The sequence below is a fragment of the Silurus aristotelis genome (assembly GCF_946808225.1).
Source record: "Silurus aristotelis genome assembly, chromosome: 15".
NCBI classification, from domain to species: domain Eukaryota; kingdom Metazoa; phylum Chordata; class Actinopteri; order Siluriformes; family Siluridae; genus Silurus; species Silurus aristotelis.
Genome location: NC_139588.1, coordinates 7,123,308 through 7,139,015, shown reverse-complemented (window position 1 = coordinate 7,139,015; position 15,708 = coordinate 7,123,308). Strand labels below are relative to the sequence as shown.

Sequence of the window (15,708 nt, the reverse complement as noted above, 5' to 3'; positions counted from 1 at the left end):
TTTAAGGAGACAAGTTGCTCAAGTTTAGGAATAGGAAAGTTGTCACATTCTTGTCTAATACAGGCTTCTAGTTGCTCAACTGTCTTAGGTCTTCTTTGTCTCATCTTCCTCTTTATGATGCACCAAATGTTTTCTATGGGTGAAAGATCTGGACTGCAGGCTGGCCATTTCAGTACCCGGATCCTTCTTCTACGCAGCCATGATGTTGTAATTGATGCAGTATGTGGTCTGGCATTGTCATGTAGGAATTATTATACAATTTTTACTTATCTAATACAAGATACACACATTTGGTACTGTCAAGCAGAAAATAACATGAACATGATGAATAGGACATGTGGCTTTGCACGGTTACATGACGTACAGCTGTTATTTCTTAGGGTGTACTCACTTTTGTTGCCAGCTATTGTGACAATAATGGCTGTATTTTAAATTATTTTCAAAGGACAGAAAATCTGTACTGCTGTACAAGCTGCAGATCAACAACCCCTAAATATATCCAAGTTTTATTTCATTTCACATATACAGTACAGACCAAAAGTTTATATATATTATATATACAGTACAGACCAAAAGTTTGGACACACCTGCTCATTCAAAGAGTTTTCTTTATTTTCATGACTATGAAAATTGTAGATTCACACTGAAGGCATCAAAACTATGAAATTAACACATGTGGAATTATATATGGAATTATATACATAACAAAAAAGTGTGAAACAACTGAAAAATGTCATATTCTAGGATCTTCAAAGTAGCCACCTTTTGCTTTGATTACTGCTTTGCACACTCTTGGCATTCTCTTGATGAGCTTCAAGAGGTAGTCACCTGAAATGGTCTTCCAACAGTCTTGAAGGAGTTCCCCGAGAGATGCTTGGCACTTGTTGGCCCTTTTGCCTTCACTCTGCGGTCCAGCTCACCCCAAACCATCTCGATTGGGTTCAGGTCCGGTGACTGTGGCGGCCAGGTCATCTGGCGCAGCACCCCATCACTCTCCTTCTTGGTCAAATAGCCCTTGATGCCTTCAGTGTGACTCTACAATTTTCATAGTCATGAAAATAAAGAAAACTCTTTGAATGAGAAGGTGTGTCCAAACTTTTGGTCTGTACTGTACATGTGTTTGTGTGTGTTAAGCAAGCAGTGGGTGATGAGTTGTTAGAGTTAAGTTGAGGTACACAGAGTGCTGATAAAAGACATCTTGAATTGAGACAATGGGTGTGAACTCCAGCCTCTAACAGATAAGAGGATGTGATTTAGACATTACACAATGCAGTGGTTTATAAAAACACTGCATTCACATACAGTCATTAACAGTGAACTAAAATTCTTGATCATAAAAGAATCTGGTTTTATTATAACAGATATCCTAAATTGACTGTTTTTAGAGTATTTCCCTAATTTGTTTATGTATGAAATTTCATTATGGTATGAGAAAAATGCATGATAACTAAAATAATAATAAATTGAGGCTCAATAAATTGAGTGTATTAAATACTTTTGTACACTGATTGAAAAGACCGCAATTTAAAAACAGCTACTGTGTTGATCTCATGACTGCGTACTAAATATTTTTTTGTTTGAACCTCACGCTAGCCTTATCTTCAGACTTCACCTTTGGCTGCTTCCTCCCTCCTCATTACAACTTCCTGTTGTTCTAAAAACAGATTACTTCAAATGTAAAACATCCTTGTATCTTTGATAAAAAAACAACAAAAAAACAACAGTGTCACAATGACTGTATCTGAAAAGGGGTTGGGGGAATTTGTTTATTCTATAGAGTGACCGGTACATCAATACACAGCCTTTCAAAAGTGTCCACGTTTTCATTGTTCACTGTCTCTGCTCACTTGTTTGTCTTTTGTTTTGTTTGTCATTTTTCTTGTTAGTTTTCCGCTCTTCTTGTTAAGCATGATTACGCTGTTTGCAGACATTTCCTATTGCATTTTCTTCTTGTAAATATATAGTGTAATGGGAACAGGAACAGTGCAATAATTAGTCAGATTGCAAGCACCCTAAATAATAAAGTTATGATTTAGTGTTTTTTTGCTTTTAGTCTCTGGTATTTACAATGCATCCGGAAAGTATTCACAGCGCTTTACTTTTACACATTTTGTTATGTTTCAGCTTTATTAAAATGGATTAAATTTACAAATCCTAAAAATTCTACAAACAATACCCTATTATGAAAACATAGAAACTTTTTTTTTGAAATCTTTGAAAATTAATTTAAAATAATAAAAAAAATGTCACATGTAAATGTACATTCACAGCCTTTGCTCAATACTTGGTTAAAGCACCTCTTACACCAATTACAGCCTCAAACCTTTTTGAGTATAAAGCTACAAGCATGGCACACCTATATTTGGGCAGTTTCTCCCATTCTTTTTTTAGAACCCCCTCAAGCTCCATCAGGTTGGATCAGGCATGTCGGTGCACAGCAATTTTCAGATCTCTCCAGAAATGTTCATTCGGAATCAAGTCTGGGCTCCGGCTGGCCACTCAAGGACATTTACAGAGTCATTCCGTAGCCACTCCTTTGTTATATTGGCTGTGTGCTTAGGGTCAGTGTCCTGTTGGAAGATGAACCGTCTCCACAATCTCAAGTCCAGAGCACTACAGAGAGGTTTTCATCAAGGATGTCACTGTAAATTGCTGCATTAATCTTTTAATCAAACCGCACTAGTCTCCCACTTCCTGCCGCTGCCACCTCCATGCTTTACTGTAGAGATAGTTTTGACCAGGTGATAAATGGTGCCTGGTCTCCTCCTGACATGACACTTGGCATTCAGGCTAAAGAGTTCTTTCTCATGGTCTGAGAGTCCTTCATGTGCCTTTTTGGCAAACTCCAGTCAGGATGTCATTTACCTTTTACTAAAGAGTGGCTTCTGCCTGGCCACTCTTCCATACAGTCCTTATTGGTGGAGTGGTGCAGAGATGGTTGTTCTTCTAGAAGGTCCTCCTCTCTCCAGAGAGAAACTCTGTAGCTCTTTCAGAGTGACTATTGGGTTCTTGGTCACCTCCCTGACTATGGCCATTCTCCCCCAATCGCTCAGTTTGGCTGGCGGCCGCTCTAGAAAGAGTCCTGGTGGTTTCAAACTTCTTCCATTTACAGATGGAATTGGGACCTTCAATGCTGCAGAAATTTTTCTGTACACCTCCCCAGATTTGTGCCTCCATCCTGTCTCAGAGGTCTTCAGACAATTCCTTGGACTTCATAGCTTGGTTTGTGCTTTGACATGCACTGTTAATTGTGAAACCTTATTTAAACAGGTGTGTGCCTTTCCATATCATGTCCAATTAACTGAATGTACCACAGGTGGAGTCCAATCAAGTTGTAGAAACATTTCAAGGATGATCAATGGAAACAGGAAGCTCATTTTGAGTGTCATGGCAAAGGCTGCATGTGATTTCTTTCATTTTTTAATTTATAAGTTTGCAAAGATTTCAAACAAACTTTTTTCACATTGTCATTTTGGGGTATTGTTTGTAGACTTTTGAGGAAAATAATGAATTTAATTCATTTTGTAATAAACCAAAATGTGAAAAAAGTGAAGCGCTGTGAATACTTTCCGGATGCACTCTATTTGCTGTGTGCATTCCTCACACTCATGTGTGACTCATGTTAAACTCACATTAAATTATTGTACGTCCTGTCTCAAGGCCCAGGTCAGATCAGATTACAGAGTGTAAAGGGAAATGGAGAGAGATTTCAAACAACATGGGGGAAAACCACATTGGCCAGCCCACCAGCTTCATTGACAGCTCACTTAAGGTAATCACAGTGAACAAAACCTCTAGATAACTGTATGTGTAAAGCCTATGTTTAATATGTTGAAAGTTTGAGGAGAAGCTGCTATAGACACAATGTCTGATTAATTTCAGTAATCAAAAAAGTAATCAGTAATTTGTAATCAAAAAAGCATGGAATATCATGGAAGCATTTACACATTGGTTAAAATTGAAATGTAAGATTACTGCTTCTACTACCACTACTAATACTACTATTAATAATAATAATAATAATAATAATAATAATAATAATAATAATAATAATAATAATAAAAAATAATAATAATAATAATAAAAATAAAAATAATCCTGGCTTAGTGGTGGTCTTACATGGATAGCATATCTGTTCAGAGTTAATTTTCTTTTAACTTGTCACATGTCACAAGTCTGTGCTGTGGTCAGAGCACAGGGTCAGCCATTATACAGCACCCCAGAAGCACAGAGGGTCGAGGGCCTTGAGTGGCAGCCTGGTGATACTGGTGCTTGAACCCATAATCTAATGACCAGTAACCCATATGGGTCATGTACCATAAATGCAAATTCTTGCAGCAATTGAAGAGGCCAAGCACATGTTGTCCCTATGAGAACAGATGAAAATCAGAAGCCTTTCAGACCACCCACACTTGTTCCCAATGAGATACGTTAAATCCAATACCAAATCATCAAGCTTTTGTTGAAATATTCAATTTGATTCGATTCAATTCAATTCAATTTTAATTATAATTTCACTTTTACCAATAGAAATAGTCCCATAGCAGTATTATAGAAATAAATCAATTACAAATATGCAATTTAGTGTCAGAAATTTGTTAGAATAGTGTCAGAAATCTGCAAACCAGTGGTGACAGTAGAAAAAGCTCCCTGAGATGAAATGAAGAAGAAACCTTGATAAATATTTCCTCACATTGTGTTTTGAGGAGCTCAAATTCCAAATGACTTCAAATCATGTTTAATTACTATTTATAATTTATTTTTATTTTTTTTTTATTTTTATTTTTTTATATATGTGACAACCTTGGTGTCAAAAGGTAAAAGGTTGGCTGAAATTTGCCCTCTGATCTTGTTTGGTGATTTAGCTATCAACGTTTTTTGGAGTTTATTAATGAAATATCCCACAAATAAAGACTCCAAGAATCAAGTTTTCTTATGATTCTGGGATCCAAATTTCGTTATATTTGGAATTGCATTGAAATGTTATTTTTTTTTTTCTTGTCTGGTGTGTGGCTTCCTGCAGACTGTGAGCACACTGAAGATCCAGAAAGCTGTGACCCATGCACTGTTCAGATGTGTTGCCTCCAACAAAGTAGGACAAGAGGACAGAGTCATTATATTTCAGGTGGCACGTAAGTGATTTCCAGGGGTCGTATAATAATTTGATTATTTGCTCCAGGTTATTTTTAATAAAAATTATTATTGAATTAAATTAAAGAAGTTATGATGGCTGCTTTGACTTACACACAGATTTTAGTTGCCAATAGTAAATTTGTGGTCATTTTATAAAGAAAGCAGGGAGCACATAAAAATATTATCTAAGGGAAAGAAACAGTGATATATTCCTAATCTATCAAATATTGCCTTAAATGATCATAAATACAACATTCAATAATAAATACAAAGTGTATGCAGCCCCTTTAACTGACAGATTACATTAATGTATATCAGGTTTTACTGTTGCTGACAAATCTGTTAGATATAGATTTGTTATGAATTTAGAGCTGAGTTTAAGTTTTGAGAATGTATAGAGTACAAAGTAAAGATTGTTCTGTTAAAATTGAAGTTAAAAGTTAAAGATATTAGAAGAAAGAAAAACACAAGAAAGGTACAGGTGCTGAAAACGTGACTCTTAACTTGACTCTTAATTTACAAAAAAATTATTTTTACACTACATAACCTAAATGTTGCACAAGTATTACTCCCAAAAAAGTGTATTGACGAACTATTTAGAAATAAAAATCTTTAGGTATTTTTAAACAAACGTTTTAAGGTCATTAAAATATGTAAATGAATTAGTAATACATATTTTTAACCATGCATAAAATGAAACAAACTTCCAAACAAGTTCATAAGAAATATGTAAACAAAAAATGTAAATATATACATAAAAATAATTTGTATAATTATAAATACATTTAAAATATATTTTATAATGAGTACAATTATTTCTTACTATATAAATCTTTATTTTTATCTCCAGGTTACCTCGACCTGAGTGTGTTCCCCTCCAGGTTTCCCATAGAGGAGGAGGATGTGCTGCTGCGCTGTGTTGTTGACCGCATGCTGTACTCTAGCCTGAGCTGGTATCTAGTGCTAAATGTTTCCAACCCAGCCGAGTTGCCTACCACCGTGCCTTGTGGCAGCCTCAGCCTGGCACCTCTCCCCAAAGCCAATGCCACTATTGCTGGCCAGAAGGGTGCCAATGTCACACTGGACCTGTCATTTCCCAGGGTGAGCTGGCAGGAAGAGGGTTTGTATGCATGCCGCATGGAGAACACCGACAGCAGCGAGAGCACCTGCTTACTATATAACCTGCGTCTCAGAGGTAAAGATTTTTCAAAAAACATTCAAAAAGCTTCGAGCATTGTTAATGGTGGTTAAAATATTTCTCCACAAATTTTTGCTTTTAGCTCTGGAGGCTCCCAATATTCTGAACAATTTGAGTGATCAGAGGGTGAATGTAAGCAATTCCACCATGCTGGTGTGTGATGTAAGGGGCACACCAACTCCTATTATCACCTGGACCAAAGACAACCAGACTGTTATTAAGGGATCTGGTAAGTTTTGAGAAACTTTTGATATTGAAAACAAAATTATTATTATAAAAAAAAAAAAAAAAAAAAAAAAAAAATATATATATATATATATATATATATATATATATATATATATATATATATATATATATATATATATATATATATATATATATATATATATACATACATACATACACACACACACACACACACACACACACACACACACACTGTCTGTCCAAAAAAAGTCACCACCAGGATTTAACTAAGCAAATAGGTAAAAGCCTCCCATTGGATAATTACTGCATGGGTGATTATGTTTCATGTGATTATGTTTTCTGGCAACAAGTTATTTGACCCTAACTGATGCAGTGAGTAGCTTCAAATTTTTTAAACAACCATGTTGAAAGACACATCCTGTGGTCGTGTAAAAGATGTTAATCTGTTTTGGAAGGGTCAAGTTATTGGCATGCATTGAGCAAAGGAAACATCTAAGGAGATTGCTGAAACTACTAAAAGTGTGTTAAGAACTGTCCAACGCATTATAATAAAAACTGGAAGGGTAGTAGGGAACCATTGTCTTCGAGGAAGAAATGTGATCGGAAAAAATCTTGAATGATCGTGATCGGCGATCACTTAGACTTTTGGTGAAATCAAATTATAAAAAAACAACAGTAGAACTCACAGCTATGTTTAATAGTGAAAGTAAAGTTTTTTTTCACACGCACAATGCAAAGGGAACACAAAGTATTGGGACTAAACAGTTGTAGCCTTAAGAAAACTAATCATTGAGGCTAATCAGAGAAAATAATTCAATTTGATAGGGAGCATAATGATTAGACTCTGGAAGAAGGGCATGTGATAAAATGCAGTGCTATGATCTGGGGTTGTTGCAGTTGGTCAAGTCTCGGTTCAGAAATGTTATGTGCCCAAAGAATGAAGTCTGTTGACTACCTGAATATACTGAATGACCAAGCTGTTCCATCAATGGATTTTTTGTTCCTCTGATGGATGGGCATATTCCAAGATGACAATGCCAGGATTCATTAGGCTCAAATTGTGGAAGAGTGGTTCAGGGTGCATGAGACATAATTTTCACACATGGATCGGCCACCACAGAATCCAGACTTTAACCTCATTGAGAATCTTTGCGATATGCTTGAGAAGACTTTGCACAGCGGTCTGACTCTCCCATCATCAATACAAGATTTTGGTGACATTACTGCAACTCTGAATGGGAATAAATGTTGTGACAACTAATAGGGGTCCAATTAAATATTACAGTGTGTGACTTTTCTTTTGGACGGGCAGTATATGTACAGTGGGGCAAAAAAGTATTTAGTCAGCCACTTATTATGCAAGTTCTCGCACTTAAAAAGATGTGAGAGGCCTGTAATAGGTACACTTCAACTATGAGAGACAAGTAGGTAGGACAGTAGGTATGGGGTTCTTTGGATGCAACTCAGCATTCGTTTTTCTCCAAACATGACAAGTTCAGTTTTTACCAAAAAATTTCTATTTTGGTTTTCATCCAGCCAGAAATGCTTTTTTGTAGGTGACCAAATACTTATTTTCCACCATAATTTGCAAATAAATTCTTAAAAAATCAGACAATGTGATTTTCGGGATTTCTTTTTCTCATTTTGTCTCTCATAGTTGAAGTGTACCTATGTTAAAAATTACAGGCCTCTCTCATGTTTTTAAGTGGGAGAACTTTTGGTGGATGACTAGTATAAATAGTCATCATAATTATATTGATTATGTTTGCTGGCATGTGGTTTGTGAAATTCTGTTTTAGGTGTTCTTCTGACTCAATCAAATAGCATCCTGACCATCCAGAGGGTAAAGAAAGAGGACAGTGGTCTTTACATATGCACTGCCTGCAACAAACTAGGATGTGACTCCGTCCAGGCCCAGCTTACAGTGGAGGGTAACTGTTTTGTTGCGTATTTAAAGTTAGGACTGCAAATCTAGTTACAATTAGTGATTAAATTAAATATTACAATAATAGTGATTCATTTAAACATTATTACATTTAGTAGAGACCAAATGTCTGAGAACACTAGTGCAAATGCCTTTGTTTTGCATTTTGTTACTTTTTTATTGTTACACCAAGGTTAATGTCAATATTTCACCAACAATGTGTTGGTACGTCCCCTTTTTGCTCTAATTGTAGTGTGCACTTGACGCTTGTTCAAATCCACTGGAGTGTCATCTGAGCACAGGCTTCAATTGAAATTTTTGTACAAAGCTTTGTCACATATATTTGCTTACGTTTGAACACCGGAACTGACGTTACTGCATTCTTAGCTTGATGACTGTAAATGTTAAGTTGTTAAATGTTAAATGTAAGTGTTAAGATGGTTCTCACACTGGTTCTCTAAACACATGCCTGTTATCTGTTCAGTATCTATAGGATCTTTACAATGTAAGTATGTAAGGTATACAGGAAGTCTTTATCAGGGCTCACACATCTCCGTGTTATGTCTTCTTACCCAATCAGGAACAGTTTTAGCTCAGGTTTTTTCCAATGTGTATATATACTTGTCTGTTATCTGCATTAAACTAAAGAAGAACATTTGCACCATGCTGTGTGCTTCTTCCCTGATCAGAAAAGGCACCACAGGCATCGTAGGAAAGAATTAAGTTTGGTTTGGTCATAATAACAATCTAACAGTATATTAGTTTAATTTGCTACTGGTCATTTCCTCCCTGACTGCCCCTCCTGCTAGTTAATTTAGTTACGGTAAGTCTTGCTTCAGTTAACATATACGGGGCATTAACTATTATTATTATTATTATTATTATTATTATTATTATTATTATTATTATTATTATTATTATATTTTAACATTTGAGGGTTTTATTATTATTATTATTATTATTATTATTATTATTATTATTATTATTATTATTATTATATTTTAACATTGACTACTAATATGTGTTACACATTCTGACTGTCCACTTGATAAAAGTTTTATCAAGTGGACAGTCAGAATGTGTAACACATATTAGTAGTCAATGTTAAAATATAATAATAATAATAATAATAATAATAATAATAATAATAATAATAATAATAATAATAATAATAATAATAATAATAGTTAATGCCCCATATCTATAAACTAAAGCAAGACTTATTGTAACTTAATTAATTAGCAGGAGTGGCAGGTAATAACTTTGTGAATGCAATGCGCTTTTTTTTTTTTTTTTTTTTGGTGAATTTATATTTACAAAAGTAATTTTTGTGAATGCGCTTGTTTTTTTTTGTGTTTTTTTTTTTTGTGAATGCAATGCTTTCTTGGTATATGATGTAACAAACTCATTAATTAAATCATCTCCAGTAGGTGCTTTTTCTGGTACTATGGGCGTGAGGCAGTAATACATGCAAAACAGGATAATAGAAGCACTGTTCACACATTTCCTTTTGTCATGGAATACCAGGTGTCAAAAACCGGAAGTAAAGCAAGGTGAAGTTTATTGATCTTAACAGAGCAGGCAAAGAAGTTATAGAGAAGGGAGTGCTGGAAATAATGAATTTAGCTGAAGCGAGGTTCTCGAGAATGGTAGCAAGAATCCGTGGGGAGTCCAAGTGATCTGAGCTATGTATACTGTAGCTCGGACGGTGAGTGAAGGGGAGAGTGATCTTTTAAAGGGTGCTTAATTAAGGGGTGATTAATAAGAGGGAGAGGATGAGCGGGAGTGTTGAGCACTAGAAATTGCTCTGACATTACCCCCTCCTCCAGGGGTGGCTCCTGATGCCCTAACCCGGCACTGGGGATGCCCGAGACCTCTGTGTGCAGGGCGGTCAGGGTGATTAAGGTGGAACTCCTCCAGGAGTGCCAGGGTCAGGACGTACTGTCTGGGGACCCAGGAGCATTGCTCTGGCCCATACCCCTCCCAATCGATGATGTATTCCAGCGTGGGGCACCGACATTGGGAGTCCAGAATCTTTTGGATGGAGTATACGGAGGGTTGGTCCAGCACCTCGGGGGGGGGCGGATCGTTAGCCGCTCCAGGGTTCTCTGTGGTAGAGGGGAAAAAGGATTTTAGGAGCAACACAAGAAAAAGTAGGGTGGATGTGGTACCTGGGAGGGAGGTTGAGTAGATAGGACACTCCATTTACCCGCCTTAGAATATTGAACGGCAAGATATAGAGAATACTGAGCTTCTTACAAGGCAGTCATATTCGCAGATTTTGGGTAGACAACCATACCTTGTCTCCTGGTTGATAGGGAGGAGCTTCCAACCTCTGATGATCTGCAAACCTTTTTGTGGTTCTAAGGGCCCTTTGTAGCTGAGTGTGTGCCGACTCCCAGACTCTGGGACTCTGGGACATTGGAAGGTTCTTCTGTCCAGGTAAACATAGGAGGTTGGAAGCCAAGTACGCACTGAAATGAGGTCAGGCCAGTGGTTTCTTGGCGTAGGGAGTTTTTTTCATACTCGGCCCACGGGAGGAACCGGTTCCAGCTGTTCTGATCCTGGTGGCAGTAGGATCAGAAGTAGGATCCAAGTTCTGTTCTTCAAGATCTTCCGTTGTGTCTGGCTGTTGGTCTGTGGATGATAACCAGAGGACAAGTTCACAGTAACACCAAGCATCTTAAAGAAGATCCACGGCTAACAGGATGCCAGTTTGGCCATCCGAGTTGGGCAGATCGGTGACAAAAACAATCCCTATATGGGACCATGGTCGTTATGGGATTGGTAGGGGAACCAGCTTTCCCACAGGTAAGTGGCGAGGTGTCTTAGAAATTGTGCAGACAGAAAAGCCTCGGTTGTACCTTGCCATGTCTCTGATAATCCCGGGCCATTAGGAGCAAGATCGGAGTAGCAGGAGGGTTCGTCTCCTCCCCGGGTAGCCCGACCCCAGAGCCTCATGGACTGATCTCAACAGGGGTTAATGGCAGGTACTTGGGAAGAATGTCCTCCCCTCAGGGCATTCTGGTGGAGTAGGTTCCAAACGGGTGGCCGTCCTCATCAATATTCCACACGATGAGACTGAGGATGAGGTGGGTGAAATGATTCTGGGTCCATGAGGTTGTCGGGGTCGTGGATCCTTGACAGGGCACCGCTTTACCATCCTTGGCCTCCTGGCTTTGGCTTTGCCCTTTAGGAGTGAGGTGAGCGGGGCAGTGTTCGAACTAAAATTGCGGATGAACCTCCGGTAGAAATGAGAAAATCCCAGAAGTTCTTTTGTGGAGCCTGGACGAGGCCAATCTAGAATAGCCTTTATCTTCCTCTGGTCCATTTGTACCCCCAATGGACTGATACCGTACCCTAGGAAATGTACACAGGATTAGTGGAACTCACACTTCTACAGCTTTAGGTAGAGGTTGTGTTCCCTTAATCGTTCCATGACTTGGGTGACATGACCCCGATGTTTGGCTAGACTCTGGGAGTATATGAGGATGTCGTCGATGTACATGATGACAGACCAATGGAGGAACTGTCTGAACACCTTGTTCATAAATGTCTGGATGACTGCTGGAGAAATGCCCATATAGCATGATTTGGTATTCATAGTGCTCCGAGGGGGTGATGAATGCCGCCTTCCACTCATCGCCCTTACGTATGCGCACTAGATTGTAAGGGCAATGGAGGTCTAGCTTGGTGAATACTTCATCTCCACGGAGATCTTCTAGGGTGGCTGGGACCAGAGGGATTGGGTAAGGGAGTTGTACAATTTTGGAGTTGAGATTATGATTACGTCAATACACAACCCCCATTCTTTTTTTCCTACAAAGAAGAAGCTGGAAGCCGCTGGAGAAGAGGATGGGGTGATAAAGCCCTGTTGTAACGCTTCCTGAATGTAGACCTCCAACAGTCCCACTTGTAGGGTGACAACAGGGGCACAGTACTTCACCCAACCACGTCCTAACGGGAGTGTTGAGCGCTAGAGGGGGGCGTGGCTGGTGGATCTCTGACACCTTTACACCTACGGGGAAATGCATACTTTCCAGTCCATTTACTGGTATGTGTTTGAGAGGTGTGAGGAAACAGGAGAAATTGGAAGAAACCCACATTAGACGACACAGCTGACAGTAAAGGTAACCTGTGCACAGGATTAAACCTACTGTGCCACCATGCTGAATCAGACAAAACTGCGACTAGGAAATTAAGGTTGAAATATTAAAGGACTTAATTATGACACAATTGGGAGATACTTCCATTTGGTAATATTAGGCATTATATGTAGTATTGAAATCCTATGTAAAAAAGGAATCATTCACATTCTTTGCATATGTAGCATTGCTAGCCAGGAAATTATGCTTAATAACAAATAGGGAACCCTTATGGACAGGTGGTCCTGTTAATGACTGAGTAGTAGCCAAACACACGACAACTTAAAGTAAGTAACCTCAGCACTGTTTATGAGCTTGAAATTAGCTTTTTCTGATTGTCTGAGATAGGGGAATTGTTTTAAAGTCTAGAGGTAAAAATAGCACTATTTTTTTGTCAGTCAGGAAGAGGGCTGCATGAACGCACATCCTTTCTGGCGCACTACAAAAACAGCACATAGTCCCAGAATAGTAAGAAAGACTTGAAGCACCCACCTCTTCACAAGGAGATACACAAAAAGGGCGAGCTGTGCTAGTAGAGACACCCCGAGTATACGTGACATGTGTCTCGACAGCATTGCTTGTTGCTGTCACAAAAGGATTTTTGCTTTTTATAGATTAAAAGGAAGAATGTGTACTTAATGGCATATAACAGTTTTATTAAAAATCCTTACTGGGTATATGTGACTATATTAGTGTATCAGTTTTAAAAGGTTTCAAGATTTTAAATAAACACAGTTAGAAAGAGAGAGGAACAAGAGAACAAGAGGTGTGTTGGTAATTAATTGATTAGCAGGAAACTTGAAAATATAACTAATTTATGTTTATATGAAAAAATTAAAAAGTTAAAAATATATAAACTTATTTATACAAAATATAAAAGGTCATGAGAGAACGGGCAAGAAGCTGAAAAAGCAGAAAAAGTAGGGAACACTAAACCTTAAGTTGTAAACAGAGCTTTTTTTGATTATATAAAACATTAGGTCAAAAATTTATAGACTATAACTTTCCCAACAGAAACAAATATTCATGCCTGTATTTGTCAAACCAAACCCATATTTACTAAAATAATTTATTGGCTCATTGTAAACTTTTTGTAAACTAAAATTTTTTTATATTTAGATTGCTAAAACTAAAACTGCTGTGACTACAGTACTATTTTTAATTAGTGGTGTAACGGTAAACATAATTAACAGTTCAGTACATACCTTGTTTTTTTAACCACAGTTAAAGGAATGCAAAACAAAAATTGCTTGTCATCTTTTATTAACAATTTATTTAGTTTATTATTAGTAACATTTGTGTTCATCAAAGTGACTGCTTGGTTTTATATATATATATATATATATATATATATATATATATATATATATATATATATATATATATATATATATATATATATATATATATATATACAGTGGGTACGGAAAGTATTCAGACCCCCTTAAATTTTTCACTCTTTTTTATTTTGCAGCCATTTGCTAAAATCATTTAAGTTCATTTCTTTTCCTCAATAATGTACACATAGCACCCTATATTGACAGAAAAACACAGAATTGTTGACACTGTTGCAGATTTATTAAAAAAGAAAAACTAAAATATCACATGGTCCTAAGTATTCAGACCCTTTGCTCAGTATTTAGTAGAAGCCCCCTTTTGATCTAATATAGCCATGAGTCTTTTTGGGAAAGATGCAACAAGTTTTTCACACCTGGATTCAGGGATCCTCTGCCATTCCTCCTTGCAGATCCTCTCCAGTTCTGTCAGGTTGGACGGTAAACGTTGGTGGACAGCTATTTTTAGGTCTCTCCAGAGATGCTCAATTGGGTTTAAGTCAGGTTTTTGGCTGGGCCATTCAAGAACAGTCACAGAGTTGTTGTGAAGCCACTCCTTCGTTATTTTAGCTGTGTGCTTAGGGTCATTGTCTTGTTGGAAGGTAAACCTTCGGCCCAGTCTGAGGTCCAAAGCACTCTGGAGAAGGTTTTCGTCCAGGATATCCCTGTGCTTGGCCGCATTCATCTTTCCCTCGATTGCAACCAGTCTTCCTGTCCCTGCAGCTGAAAAACACCCCCACAGCATGATGCTGCCACCACCATGCTTCATTGTTGAGACTGTACTGGACAGGTGATGAGCAGTGCCTGGTTTTCTCCACACATACCGCTTAGAATTAAGGCCAAAAAGTTCTATCTTGGTCTCATCAAACCAGAGAATCTTATTTCTCACCATCTTGGAGAACTCCATGCGGGTTTTCATGTGTCCTGCACTGAGGAAAGGCTTCCGTCGAGCCACTCTGCTATAAAGCCCCACTGGTGAAGGGCTGCAGTGATGGTTGACTTTCTACAACTTTCTCCTATCTCCCGACTGCATCTCTGGAGCTCACCCACAGTGATCTTTGGGTTCTTCTTTACCTCTCCCACCAAGGCTCTTCTCCCCCGATAGCTCAGTTTGGCCGGACGGCCAGCTCTAGGAATGGTTCTGGTCGTCCCAAACGTCTTCCATTTGAGGATTATGGAGGCCACTGTGCTCTTAGGAACCTTAAGTGCAGCAGAAATTTTTTTGGAACCTTGGCCAGATCTTAACCTTGCCACAATTCTGTCTCTGAGCTCTTCAGGCAGTTCCTTTGACCCTAATGATTCTCATTTGCTCTGACATGCATTGTGATCTGTAAGGTCTTATATAAACAGGTGTGTGGCTTTCCTAATCAAGTCCAATCAGTATAATCAAAAATTTCTGGACTCAAATGAAGGTGTAGAACCATCTCAAGGATGATCAGAAGAAATGGAGAGCACCTGAGTTAAATATATGAGTGTCACAGCAAAGGGTCTGAATACTTAGGCCCATGTGATATTTCAGTTTTTCTTTTTTAATAAATCTGCAAAAAGGTCAACAATTCTGTGTTTTTCTGTCAGTATGGGGTGCTATGTGTACATTCATGAGGAAAAGAAATGAACTTAAATGATTTTAGCAAATGGCTGCAATATAACAAAAAGTGAAAAATTGAAGGGGGTCTGAATACTTTCCGTACCCACTGTATATATATATATATATATATATATATATATATATATATATATATATATATATATATATATATATAT

At 37.8% G+C, this 15,708-nt stretch overlaps 2 protein-coding genes and 1 long non-coding RNA gene across 3 annotated transcripts in view; all 3 read left to right on the top strand.

The window, feature by feature from the left end:
- LOC310738110 (uncharacterized protein) overlaps positions 1-15,708 on the top strand; it is a 234,317-nt gene that overhangs the window by 24,428 nt on the left and 194,181 nt on the right. The gene's annotated exons all lie outside the window — the stretch shown is intronic.
- Positions 1-15,708, top strand: part of kdr (kinase insert domain receptor (a type III receptor tyrosine kinase)) — a 36,535-nt gene that overhangs the window by 10,815 nt on the left and 10,012 nt on the right. The window contains exons 11-15 of the mRNA XM_083562966.1: positions 3,661-3,772; positions 5,024-5,132; positions 5,984-6,328; positions 6,414-6,560; positions 8,341-8,472. Of these exons, the coding sequence (XP_083419092.1) occupies positions 3,661-3,772; positions 5,024-5,132; positions 5,984-6,328; positions 6,414-6,560; positions 8,341-8,472 (845 nt within the window). The remainder of the gene's footprint in view (positions 1-3,660; positions 3,773-5,023; positions 5,133-5,983; positions 6,329-6,413; positions 6,561-8,340; positions 8,473-15,708) is intronic.
- Positions 9,788-11,607, top strand: LOC310738337. Its single transcript, XR_014537054.1, has 2 exons — positions 9,788-9,994; positions 10,047-11,607. It is a non-coding gene; the product is annotated as an uncharacterized lncRNA (long non-coding RNA).